The 15,464-nt window shown below is 40.3% G+C and overlaps 1 protein-coding gene across 1 annotated transcript in view; it reads right to left on the bottom strand.

Moving 5' to 3' along the window:
• ABCC5 (ATP-binding cassette, sub-family C (CFTR/MRP), member 5) overlaps positions 1-14,858 on the bottom strand; it is a 47,710-nt gene extending 32,852 nt beyond the window's left edge. The window contains exon 1 of the mRNA XM_009883328.1: positions 14,683-14,858. Coding sequence (XP_009881630.1) covers positions 14,683-14,811 — 129 coding nt within the window. The 5' untranslated portion in view covers positions 14,812-14,858. The remainder of the gene's footprint in view (positions 1-14,682) is intronic.
• Between the last annotated feature and the right edge of the window lie 606 nt (positions 14,859-15,464).

Here is a 15,464-nt window from a genome sequence, read left to right as displayed (position 1 = left end):
GTTTAGAGTCCAAGACTGCTGACTCCAGCAACTTTGCACCTCTTTTCTTCTGTAAATTATTGTGCAACAGCAATCACTATCATTTAAATATCTTAGAGGACAGGCTTCAGCCTGGCAGCAAAGACATGGAAGGCACAGTCCTCCATCTGCATTAGATCGATGCACTTGTAAAACAAATTAACACCAGTATTGTGCCTGTACATTCAAAGGATAAACGGATACACCAGACTAATCTTGCATCCTGCCACAGGAAACACAATGGAGGAAAGTGACAAAATCAAGTACCTCTGACAACAGTTCAGGAAATCAATGACTGGCTTATGCAGTGAAATTACAACATACATTCTTTATGAATTTACACCGTCTTTAGAATTTAGATATTCTTATCCACAGAAAATTCGAATTATTTTCAGAATGCTACTAAACTCCCTTCTTCAAAAACACCTTGGATTAGATTAAAAAAAACCAAACTAATATGCATGAAGCAGAATTGTACTTTCTTTTATCATGTTTCCTGCTTTGTCTCTTTTTCCCTTAACTAAATGGACCAAGGATGACAATTTTCTCGGCTCCCAGCCACACTTCTCAATAGCTCAGCAACTTTGTTAACAACCACTGAAAAGGCAAACCTTATCTCAGGAGATTTTTTTCCACAGCCCTGGTGATAGGCAGACCTAAATGCTAATCTAAGAGGAGAAAGGAAACAGCAACGATATGGAGTAGTCAAAATGTTGCAGAGTTCAAACAAACCTTTGGATCAGAAACTAGATGTGGCAAAACTATCTGAGGAGATTAGCTTGCTATCTATACTTGCAAAGGGCTCACTACTGGTTCTGCTAATATAACGGACCGTTTATTGTTTCTTTGAAAACAGCAACTGTAAGTGCCTTATAGCCTTCAAAAACACAGTAACTGCAAAACGCTAAACGCATATCAGCAGCAAGCACTTAACTCTGCATCACATAATTTTTGTCAGAAATGCCACCATGGGTCAGAGACTTTGTACTACATTAACACGTAAGCATACAGCACATTAATACACCTAGCTTCCACTCACGTCAAGGATAAGAACAGGAAATTGATAATAACGTAAATCTGTCCTTTATTTATTTAACCAAAGTGCTTAAATAGTGCCTAAGCATGTTGTCAACAATCCATGATCCTGATCTCAGAAAACTCACTCGCTACACCTAAATCTGTGATTACAAAAGAAGATGGCAAAGTAGTACGAAAACAAAATAACATTACAACATTATGACACATGGAGTGACTCAAAAAAAATGCAACGCTTGAAATCTGAATTGAAAGACCCCTCACTAAATTTATATTAAATTACTGACTCACTAAGGGCAAAACCACCTTACTAAATCTAACCAAATCAGCATTAATACAGGACCTGCCAAAGACATCTCAAACGACTCAGTAGTGGGGAAAAGTCTTCCTTTCCTCGCTGCTTTTCCAGTTACCGCAGAGGAATTCATAGCTAGTTTGCCGTGTTACCCTTTACAAGAGCCGCAGGCAGATCTGCCCAAACACTCTGTTGCTGATAACATGCTTATTCGTAGGTGATGCCACAGGCTATTTGCAAAATCATTGTTTTTCAGAGCACACAAAAAGTGCCTGCAAGTTAAAAAAAGTCTCCCAAAACTAAAATAAGCTGCATTTGTCAGCATAAAAGAAGTTTTTCACCACTTACAAACAAGAATAGTTTTTTAATAAGAAAGCACAATTGCAAGATACTGTATTTTTAGACAGTCCAAAGATAATGTTCTAGAACTCTCACTGTGAAAAATAGACTCTCCAGAGCTGCTCAACAGAATTCGCTCAGCAAAGGTGGAACAGACGCATTGCTAAGAGACTGGGGCACTGCCTTTGAAAGGCCTTTATAACCTCTTGCCATATAGGCAAGTGTAAGCACAAACCCCTAGTTGAGAACATTGCTCATCTCCATCTTGGCAAGGCTGTCAAAATCTCACATCTACGACTATCAGGAAGCAAATGCAGCAAGCTACCGTACAATTAAGATTCTATGAAAGACCACACAGTTCTGTGTTACATTAGAAAACCTTCAAAGCACAGAGGTTATCACTAAGAACTGAGACTCCTATGCAGTTCTACAATGCATTTCTAGAGCAAAAGACTGAAGCACAAAAACTAGCAACAACCTCAACACTGTTAATTTAGGTTTCTGAATCCCAATTATTTCTTCAGGTGTTCATCAGGTGGCGGTATCCTGATTGCCTGCACGTACATACAGTTTTCTTGGAAACTAAACCCTTGAAGTCATTAGTAATGTTGTATAACAGGCTCCAGCACTGCCCTTGAAAGAAGCATCTAATAAATCATGGCTGCACTATTAAACAGAAATCCGATAGCACTTTTTCTAGTTCAGCAACTTATTAATATACCAATACAAGCAATGAACGAGGTGATACAAGATGGTGTCGATAACTCTAAAGAAATGCTCACAGAAACAAAACAAGCCTAAACCAGATATCACTAATTGGAAGGGGGGGAATCATTCAGGCATTTATTGAAAAAGAGCAGCTGCTACTCAGCATCATCAAAAAGACAATAAAGAATTGTTACAAAAGACACAAAGAATAAAGCAGGAAACATTACCATACCACTTAAAAAAACTAGGGTTTGCTTCCTTTTTGAATACCAGAGTCAGTCCCCTATCACTTCCCTTCAAAAGGGGTATTATACTTAAAATTACTTTCTGTGAGCAATAAGAGCAGTTGGGATTGGAACAGCTTCCACGCAAGCATAAATTTAAGACTTTTCAACTGTTCTTATAACAAAAGAACTGGGGACACTCAGTGAAATTAATGTTTTTCACACAAGGCATATTTATATTTAGAATTCTCTGTCACAGGATGCTGTGAAGTTCAAATGCATAAATGGGGGAATTACACTCACATAGGATAAACACATCATGGCTTATTAAACACATGACAGAGGGCAAAAGCAATCATTTACCCAGCATCTTATTAACAGCTGGTGGATTCCAAACAACTTTCCGAAGCCATGGGCAGCTCCCAGAGGATAATGGTTCTACACTGTACATTTCACAAAGAGGTGGCACACCTGGGTGCAAGCTGATAGGGTTCAACTGGAAATGACTGGAAAAAAAATAACAGATGAAGAAAACAGCTAAACTTTTAATCCTGCATGCAATTCCCAAGAATATGGAGAGCATTGAGGAGGCATCACTCCACTCATGATCTTATTCTTTTACCTCCACAGCCAGAGAAAGAGAAGCACAGCTGATGCTACTACCACAAAGCACACCTGCCACCTGACTTTCTGCAACTTGAGAGCGCAACAAAACCCTACCAGCACCTGTTATCACGATTTCCTTGTTCAACAAATTGGTCATAGCAATGCTAAGCACATAAGGTAATGTGAGCGCCAGAAATATAACACAGTTGGCTCAAGATGTGTCACAACAGAAAGTGTGGTTGAGGTGAGGAAAACAAGTTGTTTAAGGGCAAGGAGAAGAATTTGTTCCTTAAATTAGAGACAGCAGTACCAAATGCACAATCCACACGCCAAGGTCACGTGAGAAGGCCATGAAAATACAGAAAATTTAGGAGCCAAGCTACAAAGCTGTCAAATATCCACAATGTCAGAGGTAAGCAAGACAGAAGTTCTGTAGAAAGGAAGAGGGGCATCAGGAACATCATGCAGGAAGGCAAGCAAACTCAAATATGTGAAATAGGACACTTCTGAAAGTCTGCTAAGTAGCCAACACGGGCATTTGTCTCTGAGGACAGGCAGCAGGTGAAGAAAAAGGAGGCAGCTGTGTTGTGTACAGGAAGGAAAAACAAGAAACAAGAAACCCAGTGAGATCCTAGCCTGTCATACAGGCAATCTCATATTTAATAGAGAAGGTAGCAATTTATTGGTTTGACAGCTGTAACATCAGATGATAATAGCAAGACCAGACAAGCCTGGAGGCCAAGTAAAACAGATTTTTCCATCCCTTACTCATCTTGCAGGGAAAGAGTTCGATGTGTATGCAGTCAACATACAAGCCAAACCCCACCCACCAAACAACTATTGTCTCCTCTTCCATAAGGCAGAACATCTTCCTGGGCTCAGATCACTGCAGGGAAGAAGCTGCATCTCTTCTGGTCCTACTGCTACCAGACTGAAAACTAGAGCAGACATATAAAGACTCCTTTTTTTGATCCTTGCAGCTGATACTAAATCAACCATAGTAGCTTTTGCATTCTGTATTACAAAGTTAAAATTGTTTTATTTAAGCAGTAAAGAAATCTGAGTTGGCAGTGGTGCAGAATGGGAACTCCCAGCTCTTCCATTTAGAAGGCAGAGCTCAGCAGGCCCCTCACTCCTTTGTTCAAGCTCCCAGTAAGGAAAGGCAAATGGGGAACTAACAGACCAGCACAACAGAGCTCAGGACTAGGCAGGCATATGGGGAGGAGAACTATATGATCACCAGTTCTGCTCAGTGCTTAAAGCATTCTTCATATTCCAACTCTGGGATGAACAGCAACTATAAAATAGTTAAGAGATTTCATTGAAGGGCTGGTGTTTCAAAACAAGATTAGTTATTAGTTTGTATAGGCTGGGAAAGAATAGGATCAACTGTTCCAGTTAGCTTAAAGATAACTAAACCAAATTAAAACAAGAGTCTGGGAAGAGATACTCTGAAGTTGTAATTACATCCTTCTTCCCAGAAACTCCTCTGAGCCTTTCCAAGCATAACCCTACCTGAAAGTAGTTAGGTGTTTTACACACTGCTTTTGCAGGAAGCACAGGCAACCCCTAGAGCACTGTTGTCCAAGCTTCTGGAAGTTACCCAACCCAGGAGCATCTAAAAATTAAGTAGATTTGCAGGTCCAAATATTGTCAAATCTGCTGTTGTTTAGTGAAATAGCAAGTGTTCTAGGAACTTTATATTCCACTAAGGCAATTGACTCTTCTTTCACTGGATTTGATGCACAGTCTTCAAGAGTATAACAGAGGGGCTTTGCAGCATTAGACTCCCAGCCTGCTCTGTAGCTAGAACGCTTTATAATACTCTGCCTGATTAAAATGTGAGCCTATTTAAGACTAATTTGATGTATCATCCACCCATACCAGCTGTCTCCCTGAAGACAAGGCAGCAAGGAGCAGGCACGGGGCTAGATCACAGACAACGGGTGTGAGGAAGAAGGCATTGACATTTTAGACACCTGTATACACTGACTGCAAAGTACAGGCAGCACAACAGAATCACATAGTACCAAGATGAGACCACCAGATAGCTTTAGCTGCCTAGAAATTATGGTTACAGCTTCCAGGACTGCTGCAATGAACCACGCCAAGAAGCCAGGGCCTCCATTTTCTTCTACCTCCTGACACGTGGAGTATAAATGAAAGCTCATGTCTTCGCTGCCTTCCCCGCTTCTGCTGGAAGAACAGCTCTTTGCAGCACCAACATGTATCAAAATGCAGGCATAAGAGCAGCTGTGCCACACTTAAGTGAAAAGAGAATTAGCTGTTCAGGAGCATGCTCTGAGTTGCCACAGGAGTTCAGAGATTCAACAGCTTGAAGTCCAGTCATTGACTCTAACACAGTGTTACATGTGACTTTGTTACACAAAACCTCTGCAGTTGCTTTTCCAGGCTGGGATTAGCAGAAGTTGAATTAGCATTTGAGTCATGGTTTCAAAGCTAGCTGGAGTTTATGCATCCTCAGATTAGAGGAGAAGTCCCCCAGTAGTGCTTGGCACTGATATTGGGGCTCTGTAGCCAAACAAGATCAGGGTATGTACATTTATGATGAACCTGAATATTTTAGTAACGTGTATTAAGCACTTTTATTTGATGCACATAGAGCCCTTGCTGAGGACAGGTATATCAATTTCTTCCAGGAACATTGCTTATTTGACCTTGCTTTTGAATTCTGGCAAGCAATAGCATTGAGGTGAAGTGTTCTAAACCCTTCCCTGGCAAGTCCACTTATTTCTGCAATCCAAGAAATGCAGAGTTTGACATGTAGTGTTCATTTTACAATTTTGCAACAGTAGCTGCCATGTATGCATCTGATTAGCAGCTGTGTACCTGCTTAGGCTTCTGGTATACATGAATCCATGTCTTTTGTTTTGCATTAAAAGTAGTATCCATGATCTTGTAATCAAAGGCTACAGGATTCATTCAGAGCTGAGGTTGATCATCCGGCACTGGAGATACATAGTTGGTGGATGATGACAGTACAGTAACAGCAGAAATAACAATCAACCTTAAATGTAAGTTGCCCTATGGAATTGGCACCCCACATGTGCTCTGACCACAAAGCTGGGAAACTAACTCCTTACTAAGCAGATCAAAGTAGCACAGCACAGGCTTAGGATTTGGCTCCTGGCTTGCTCAGGCTATCCTGAACCACATGCAGACAGCCTGCCATGTGCTGGAGGTGTTCTTCCAGTAGTATCCTTTACTCAGGCCATGCCTAAGCTAGGTCACAATAGAAGCTACACAGGTCAATTTAGTACAACGTCAAGAGCATGCAGGGAGTCTTTAAACTCAAACTTCCACGGAGTGGAACCACCTGCAAATGAGAGCGGAAGCCTTGGCACCACAGCATTTACCAAGCCTAGTACAACAGCCTTTTAGTCAATTCACCTTCCTGTACCAATGCATGCTTCCAAAATTCCATGCACCCCACTCAAGTGGCAAATGAACTAGTAAACTCAAAGTAAACAGCTCTGGGCTCCAAACATGTTGATTTTGAAATTCTTTAACCTTAGTCCTCAAAAAGGACTAAAATACAGGTTGTTTGTGGAACAGCCTGTTCACAGAATGCAGTTCAGACCACAACTGACTATTCCTTACCACTAGGATATGAACATTCAAAAACTATTAACTATCTGTTTCTCAGGGTATCAGAACTCCCTGCATATAAGTGAGTTTTGACTCATTTCAAGTTAAGTTCTCCAGTAGTTTGGGATAGTTGCCAGAACGATTTGATGGATCTCTTACAAGTGTAAAGAGTTTGAGACAGCCATAGGGCAGATAGTCTCCAGCAGTAACACGGAACACTGCAATGGAAGAGTTATTGCAAGCTTTCCTTCACTGATGGTTAATCCGCTCCTCACACACTTTGTTTGGGTCATGAGTAGGCTGATTTACAAATCTGCTTTGAACAAAGGAACAGCAACCAACAGTGGTCAAAGAATACTGGCAAGTGTCCAGATGTGAGGTTTTTATCATATGGCTAAGACTTAGACAAAAGATTGTTAGTGCGCTAAGACAGGTGAGTTTCAATGGAAGCCATGAATTAGCTACAACACCAGTGTTCCTCTAGAGAGTCTCTCTGCCCAGTGAAGGATTTTGCCTTTTTTTCCTCCTACTACTAAGCATAAAGCTCCTCAGATACAGTTAAGCTCCCTCCAGGTTTCAGGTAAACTTTTGATAGATACATAACTGGCTGATGGATATGCTCCTTTCTCAGCTTGTAATATGTACATATATCCATGGAAGACAAGGCAGCGATATCCTTCTTCAGGGTGGTTCGAGAATCATAAAACATTCACCAACAACCAAGTGAAGATCTTGTATGGAGTTAGTGATGACTTTAGTAGCAGAAGCTCAATGGTAGAATAACTTGACAGAACATTATTTGAACCAAGGTAATACATTCAGTTCTTTGGCACTATGATGGAATTAACGCCCCTTTAGAAAATAACATGAGTGTTTGCTTCTGCACAGTCCAATTGTGTTTGAAGTTTTCAAAGATAACAGAACTACTGACAAAACATTTTGAAGTTTTGCTTTCATTAGACTTAAAGTAAAAATAGTTAACATTTAGAGAAAAATATGCCTTCAGTGTGTAGGCACTTCACTTGTCTAGATTTGCCTTCTTGAGTTCATTACATAAACTTCTCCTGAAGTTTCAGCTCTGCTGATCACACTGAGGATATTCAAACATGTTTCTGAAAGAATCAGCAGAACAATAGCTCAAAATTGAACTTGAGAGCATTTCACATGCTCCTGAGAGCGCTGCACTGCCTAGTCATCCCTTAAACATCTGTAGATAACACAATAGTAAACCAAAGTAGAAGCTCCAAGGCAGGCAAGAGTTTTCATCTTCCTTCCTGTGCAATGGTTAGAAAGGTCGAGTACCATCAAATTTACATCAGGAAAATTCTCTACAGCTTTTAACAAGGGTATATCCACAGATATTCTAGGCACTGTCAGGGCAGTTAAGTCACTGAAACTGGGTTTGAAGGATGCTATCCCCCAGTTTCATGCATTGCTCAACTTAGCCTCCTTCAGCCCGGGAGCTTATGCATTCCTAATTTCTAACCTTCCTTTATATTTAAGACCTTGGCTCCATTTACCCTCTCCTTCCTGACATCTCCCTCTTCTCAGCACAACACATTATGGGGCTGCTTTTTCCCCAGAAGTCTCCTGCCTGTTCCAGCAGTGGCTTCTCTTTGTCTAAGGGTCCCAGCCTACAGGCACTTCAGCTTGCCAATGCTCACTCATTAGAAATGCTCTAGAATAATGAGCTATAGGAAAACCATTGCTCTGAAACAGAAGTTCCCCAGCGACCCAGTTTTAGAGGTTTATTAGCACAATATGTTTCTACCCACCACACTGCACGTGTTCAGATACCACACAAGTTGTGTAAGAGTTGTAGACTCCGCAGTATGCTTTGTTCCTATGACAGCATATACCATGTATTGTTGAGTTAAAACTTTACCGACTAAGAGAATAAGGTTATGCAGCACCTCTTAGGGGCACTGTCTGCAGAACTGGTCTAGTCATCAAGCCACCTAAATTCCCTGCTACTTCAGCTGCTCAACTGCAGCATTAGATTTTCAGCTGACGTTACAGATGGTGTAACAGATCTGATCAACTGCCTGTTAGTCAGTAGGAACTGGTTCATTCTGGAACATATCATACCTACTCCCTGCAGCAACGCCCTTACACTGCAGCAGTTTGTTCACAGCAGGGGAAGAACACACCAAAGCAGGATCCATAGAGGAACATGCCTCCCCAAGCATAGCCTTTTATATAAGGCTTCCAAAGATCACTGGACAAACCCTAGGTTTTTTCCTGCTTCATAGAAGAGTCAAGTGACAATACAAACAGAGTTAATAGCATTAGCTTCCAATTTTATCTAAGAGCCCCAGAAAATAAGTATCTCCTCCCAGTCAGACTCCACAGCAGAATACACAAATGCATTACACTATGAAATCTGAAATTCTAGTTCAAGGTTGAAACTATTATAAGAATTCAGATTTCTTGTTATATACATACACTTGTGTCAGTTTTACATGTTTTATGGCAACACTACCTAAACTAAGTACTCCCTCACCTTCTATGCAGCTATGATTTGAGAAATAAGGTATCTAAGACTGAACTTGTGCAGTCTGTTTATTAACAGACAAGAAATCCTCAAGCTGCTAAGTGTAGCCATACAGAGCACAATGGCTCCAGTTACAAGGTTCAGAAATACACAAATACACATCCAGATTTCCTCTACTCTTGCACTTATCTCCTAGCACAGCCAAACACCAGTAAGATGCTCAGCTGGTGGCAATTAAACTGAATCTAGCACTTTGCCTGTTATCTTGATCAAGTAGTCAACTTCAGTTTCACCTTCTCATGCAGCAAGCACTGGCATCAGCTCAAACTACTGCAGCTTCTAGCTGTAATCTGAGCCAGCTCTATAGCAGTATGTTTTGTGTAGAGACCAATTGAGAACACCTACAGCCCTTAAGAGCCTACTTGAGGTGTGATTCATGAAGTTTGTGTTTAAGGGGTTATGAAAATATGGAATCTTCTGGAAAAATGCAGATACATCCAGCAACTTCAGCTACAACTAAAAGCTTATGGTTATAGTTCAGCTGTGTAGAAGACCTGCTCTGAGCATGAAATGCCAAGGCACTAGTACCCAGGCTACAGTCACATTCCTATTTTTGAACATGTTTTTCAAATTGTTCAGTTGGCTCAGGCACTTCAGATGCTCCAAAAAGGTTGAGTGGCAGAGTTGATCTGACTATTGAACAGATAGCAATAAATCACTTCAAATCTATCAGTGCTTGAAGGATTTACATCAACTCCAACACGTTCTGATCACATTCTCTGCTCTTTGGCAAAAGCTGTCAGAGACAAACCTGCAAAATAAGAGATCAAGGTGAGCACAAGAGTATTAGTAGGGTTTCTGATAGCTAAAGTTGGCAACACATTTTTCCTGCACGTTTAAAGCAATCGCTACATTTCCACACTGCTCAGTGCCTTGAAACACAGCAATACATACCCGAGGCTTATCACAGATGCTGTAGATGCAGTCATTATGCTTCAGCAGCATGGACCTGATCCCGAACACTACTTCCAGTCAGAACCAATTACAGCTTGAAGTACAATTTGTAAGTTTGTACCCTAGCATTGTTAACTTAGGGACTCAAATTGCAACCATTGAGTTCTCACAAGCATTGTGTATCACAAGAACAAGCTGCTTCTACATCCTCTGCTGTTGTTGGGAACATAATGGGATAGTGGAGCAAAATACTCACTGACCTGCTGTTCCATCAAATAAACATGAATTCTACATTTGAGAAGAGCCTATTCCAAAACCAGTTTGAGAACAAATTATTTCTCTTCCTCATCTGTCATTTTATAGTATATTTCATGGACACAGTGGGATCTGCCCTCCTCCTCAGGATGCACTGCTTCCACAAGAAAAATTAAATACAATTACTTCAGATACCACTTGAAGGGCACACAAACATTTTGAGAACAAAAAGTTCTAAAGGTATAAGTATAAATCAGCATTTCAAAACATCCCTTAGTTTTTATTCACTGGTAATGTAACAGCTTGTCAAAGATGACGACTGACTATATTGCTAGGCAGCAAGTGCACTTAGAAGTTATCTTCATTCAGAAGAACTATGTCCCCACATACAATAAACCCAATTAGTATGATATTATGCATTGGGAACATGTAGTTAACACCCTATTTTGTAAGCTACATTAAGATCTCCAAAGACTTAAAAATCAATTGTTATAAGAACACATTGCATAAACTTGTTTATAAGCTGAATATATGCATTCACAAGCTGAATAAAAATTGTTTCTTGAATTTCAGTCCTGGAGCGCCTATTTCAGAGGTCCAAATTTCTATAGCAACATTCCCATTAAGCACCAGGAAGTGTTGGATTAGACCTACTTATATTGCAGCATGACTTCCATTATGATTCCAGGAAGCCTATTTGAAAAGCTCCTGTCTTTCAGAGAAGTGATCTTTCAGGCTGTGACGAAGCAGCATTTAAGCTTCTAAGGAAAGAATTGCAAGTTCTTTTTCATTGTCATGAACACCCATTACAACATCCTTTCATCAGGGAACTTGAACACCGATATGGAGGTTTCAGCTCAGAAAGAGTGAAGTTCAATACAACCTTTATGCAAGGCAAAGAAGAGACATACAAAAAGGTTCTTAGCTCAGTATTAAGATAGGTCTTTCCCCTATAAAGATCATGATCAGGCAATCAACTAGTCTTGTCCACTTCAAGTTAAGAGGGATGTATAAAAATGCAGCAATATAGGCAACAGAATATCCAATGAGTCATGTTATTGATCAGCCAAGTATATCTATAGCCCTGCCAGAAGTGGTCATCACCACTGGCCATTAACCAGTGGTCCTTGACTACCAGAGGCAGTGTATTCCTGTAGCCTCCTCAGAAGGAGCTACACAGTTCTATCTCACTGTACAAGTTATGAGGTACCTATGCAACATGTTAGCAAGAAGTCTACCTTATGCAGTATAAGTCTGCTGCAAAAGTCCCAAACCTGCATTCCACAAAGACCTGAAGTTAGTAGCGAAATAACAGCCTTAATCTGCTTGCAGCTTGTTACTTGCAATACAGATCATGCTTACAGCTTTGTTATTTTCTGGTCAAGCTAGTTCAAATCCTGAGCTAGGTTTTCAACACAAAATTTGAAAGTCCCAAAACCTCTATTGATGGCACACTGGATGCTATTGTCCAAATGACAGAGTTCCACTACAGCTTAACCCCTCTATCTGAACTGATGTGGTCTTACCCTTCCTCCTCACATCAGCCCTCCATTGTGTTCTGTCACCAGCTGGGCCAACATGTGCCCAATAAACCTGCTTAGGCATGTGACCCAACCCCAGGTTTCCTAACAGGATAAAGTAGTGAAGGACACAGTCCCTTCTCTCCTCTTGAAACACTGTTTTCTTAACAGCTGAGGTACAGCTTCTACCTTTTTGTTGTAGGCAGAGGGGAAGTACTTGACCCAACAGGCAAAGCTCAGCCTTATGAAAGAAAAGTCTTTGCTTACACCTACTACCAAAAGTATAAAGCATCCCAACAAGCAATCAGGCCAAGAATGCTGCTGAAACCAGAGCTTGTTTCAACTAGAAAGGAATAAGCTTGGTACATGAACATGTAACTTAGACAAGGTATTATGAATACAGCTCCTTTTACTTAGCCTCAGTATTTTGCAAGTAAGCAGGATTTAATCTCACTGACATGCAGCTGTAAATTCAGAGTTGTTTGTGTTTATGGATTGTATATATCCAAGCTACAAGGCTAGCAAAACTAAAAGGATACCAATGTTTGAGCTAGAAATCAACTCAACCTTGGCCTACTGAATAAGATAACTAACAAGTAAAATGGGTAACCTGTCAGAACTAGCTGACTCCATTAGCAAGATAAGTTAGGTTCATTCCTCTACTCAAAGCAACCAAACCAGATAAAGTTCTAGGTAAGAACTATGGCGCACCATTTTCTTGCGTCAGTAATCACAAATTCTACAGAATCCCTGTTTTGCAATCAATTATCTGGGTCTACTACCCTGTAGTCATAAGCAGCAAATCAAATGGTAGAGGTAGAAGGGTAAACAAGACTACAGCAACAGAGTTAAGCTGACCTGAAACTGCCTCAAAGTTAGAGATTTTAATGCCACACTGTACAGACATGCAGGACTTAGCTTACTTTCAGCCTTCAGGAAAAACAAATAGGTTGTTTGATTTTGTTGAAACAAAACGCTGGTTTGATTGATTTCATTCATTTAAAAGGTTTAGAGGTAAAATAAGGATTTTGTCCTCAAAGTTAAATCAGGCATCAACATGAGACAATGCAGACCAACGGGCAGAGATAACACGCTATCAGTACTGCTTAACTCCACTGCCACTGGTCAGGAAACAAAGCTGTCCACCAATGACATCACTGTTGTCACTAGTAATCTGACAGAGCAGATTTGCTACTGGATGGTATACACTGGGTGGCAAGCCCATGACATCAACATAATAAATGCCTTTAAGAAGCTACACTGTGACTCCAGAGGGCTCTTAGTTCTGCATCAGTGCCTGCTCTAATGCAATCAGACACTTTACCTTCCTCTGAACACCGTCAGCAATAGTCTGCTGAGTCATAGAGCCTGTAGGGACAGTGGGAGCTGCAGGGCCCGCAAGTGCAAACCGCACTCAGCCTGCGGCACAGCAGATCACTCCAACCTCAAAAAACAGCAGTGCAGCACTGAGCACTGCTAGCCCACATAAAAAACACCTGGCAAAACCCTTTAAGCCCCAGTGAAACAAGGTAAGCCTTATCTGAAGTACACAGTATCTCGGTGTCCAGTATAATACAGCAAAACTTAAGCCTTTTAAAAGCAGTCTTCACAATTCCTCCATACAAATACAGCGAGTTCCCCTATCTCCAACCTTCTTGCGCCAGGCCTGGCACAGGCAATCTACATAGTACACCCAGCAACACATTTGCTAACACCTTGTCATTGAAAAAAAAAAATTCAGACATAAGCAATATTAACTTCATTTGTCTGGCTGCAGAAAGTGCATTAGTATTTTAGAAAAGGTTAAGGACAGGTAAAAAAAGTATTTCAGTGCTAGCATTGAGAGCAGCTAACATTTTTAATCTTCAACTGGCACAGGTTATTAGTTTCAGACCATATCTCTCACCAGCATGGGTGATTCCATTTATCTGAGCATTTTTTTTTTTTGCCCTGTAGCACTTGGTATACACACTCTTTTCAGCGAAAAGAAGCTCTAAAAAACTGGAAGCTCAGAACAATAACATGCAAGCTCTAAGCCAGTGGTTATTTCAAGACACAGCTCTCAAATTAAACTAGAAGCAATTATGATTGCACCTCACCATGTTAAATACACAGATGCACAAGAAACAGTATTCAATACAAATTACTTTTGAGGGGAAAAAGTATAAGTCTTGATACTAGAACAAGCTAGACATCTGCTTTAGAAAATTAATCCTTGAGAAAAACATGGCATGATTAAGAATTTTTTCAGCTGCCTACACTGAATGGTGCATGATTTGTGCTGAGCTCTTCACTGTTCTTACTTGGTTGTAATGATTCTCTTAAGTACAAAAGCTTAAAACATTTCCTGGATTCACACTGAGATCTGAATACTAAAAAAAAGTCTATTTTGTTCAAATGTTACTAAAGTCACATTTAAAAGGGAAAAATACTTACTAAGTGCTCAGACTTGTTACTAATATAGCTACAGTACCCCTTGGAATGACCTCTTCAAACAGAAGGGAATATTCATTATTGACCTTCAATGCAGCGAATCTATACAGAGCTGGCACAGCAGAAGGGCTGCTGCTGAATGTGATTTAATAAGCACATACTGCAACACAAGCAATGAAAAAATAAACTGACCTTATGTTTAGCATGCTGAAATTTTGACCCTTCCTGCTCTTCATGTTGCACAGAGTTGGCTCTCTCCCTCACACTTCTATACCCAGGACTGGGTATAATGTACTCTTTTCCTATGTCGATGTCTTTCATCTTCTGTAAACGCCAGGGTTTACACGTGTGTTTTCACCTCAGATATCTGAAAAATAATTACATTTCACTTCATTACACACTATGCCCAACACACCAGTTACTTTTAGTCAACTATCTTTTTATTTTTGAATTGAAAAATCAAAAAGCAATTGCAAAAGTTTTATTACAAGACTGTAATAATATGACTTTGGAAACCCACACAAGACTAACTTCTCCTGAACTAGTTTAAACATACCCTGAGGTTACAATGATTCTCAATGCACCAGAGTACTGTCATATTTCTTCCCTCAGAACTCTGAGATACAATTATGGCATCTGACAGATTAAAGTAATACCTACAGTGTTTAGTTAAAACCTTGAGAAACTTGACTTGGAAGATCAAAACCCTGAAATCTTTTGTTAGTGTCTAAAGTTGCACATACCCAACAACTCACCAGTACAAAGTTTTGCAGAACTGATCTCTCTAGAGGTATCACACGACAAAATTAGTTGTTCCACACACACTCTAGAGAAAAATACATTTCTTCTCTATACCATTATTCACTTACTCCGTAGGCTTGAGGTTATCATTAAGTATAAACACACACAGGAAGGAGTCACACCTTCAGCACTGCAGGTTTTCCCTCAACCTATCAAACTGCACTGTAAGGTCA

This window comes from Charadrius vociferus, unplaced genomic scaffold, assembly GCF_000708025.1.
Source record: "Charadrius vociferus isolate BGI_N301 unplaced genomic scaffold, ASM70802v2 scaffold214, whole genome shotgun sequence".
Classification (NCBI taxonomy): domain Eukaryota; kingdom Metazoa; phylum Chordata; class Aves; order Charadriiformes; family Charadriidae; genus Charadrius; species Charadrius vociferus.
This window is presented reverse-complemented; position numbering and strand designations above follow the sequence as displayed.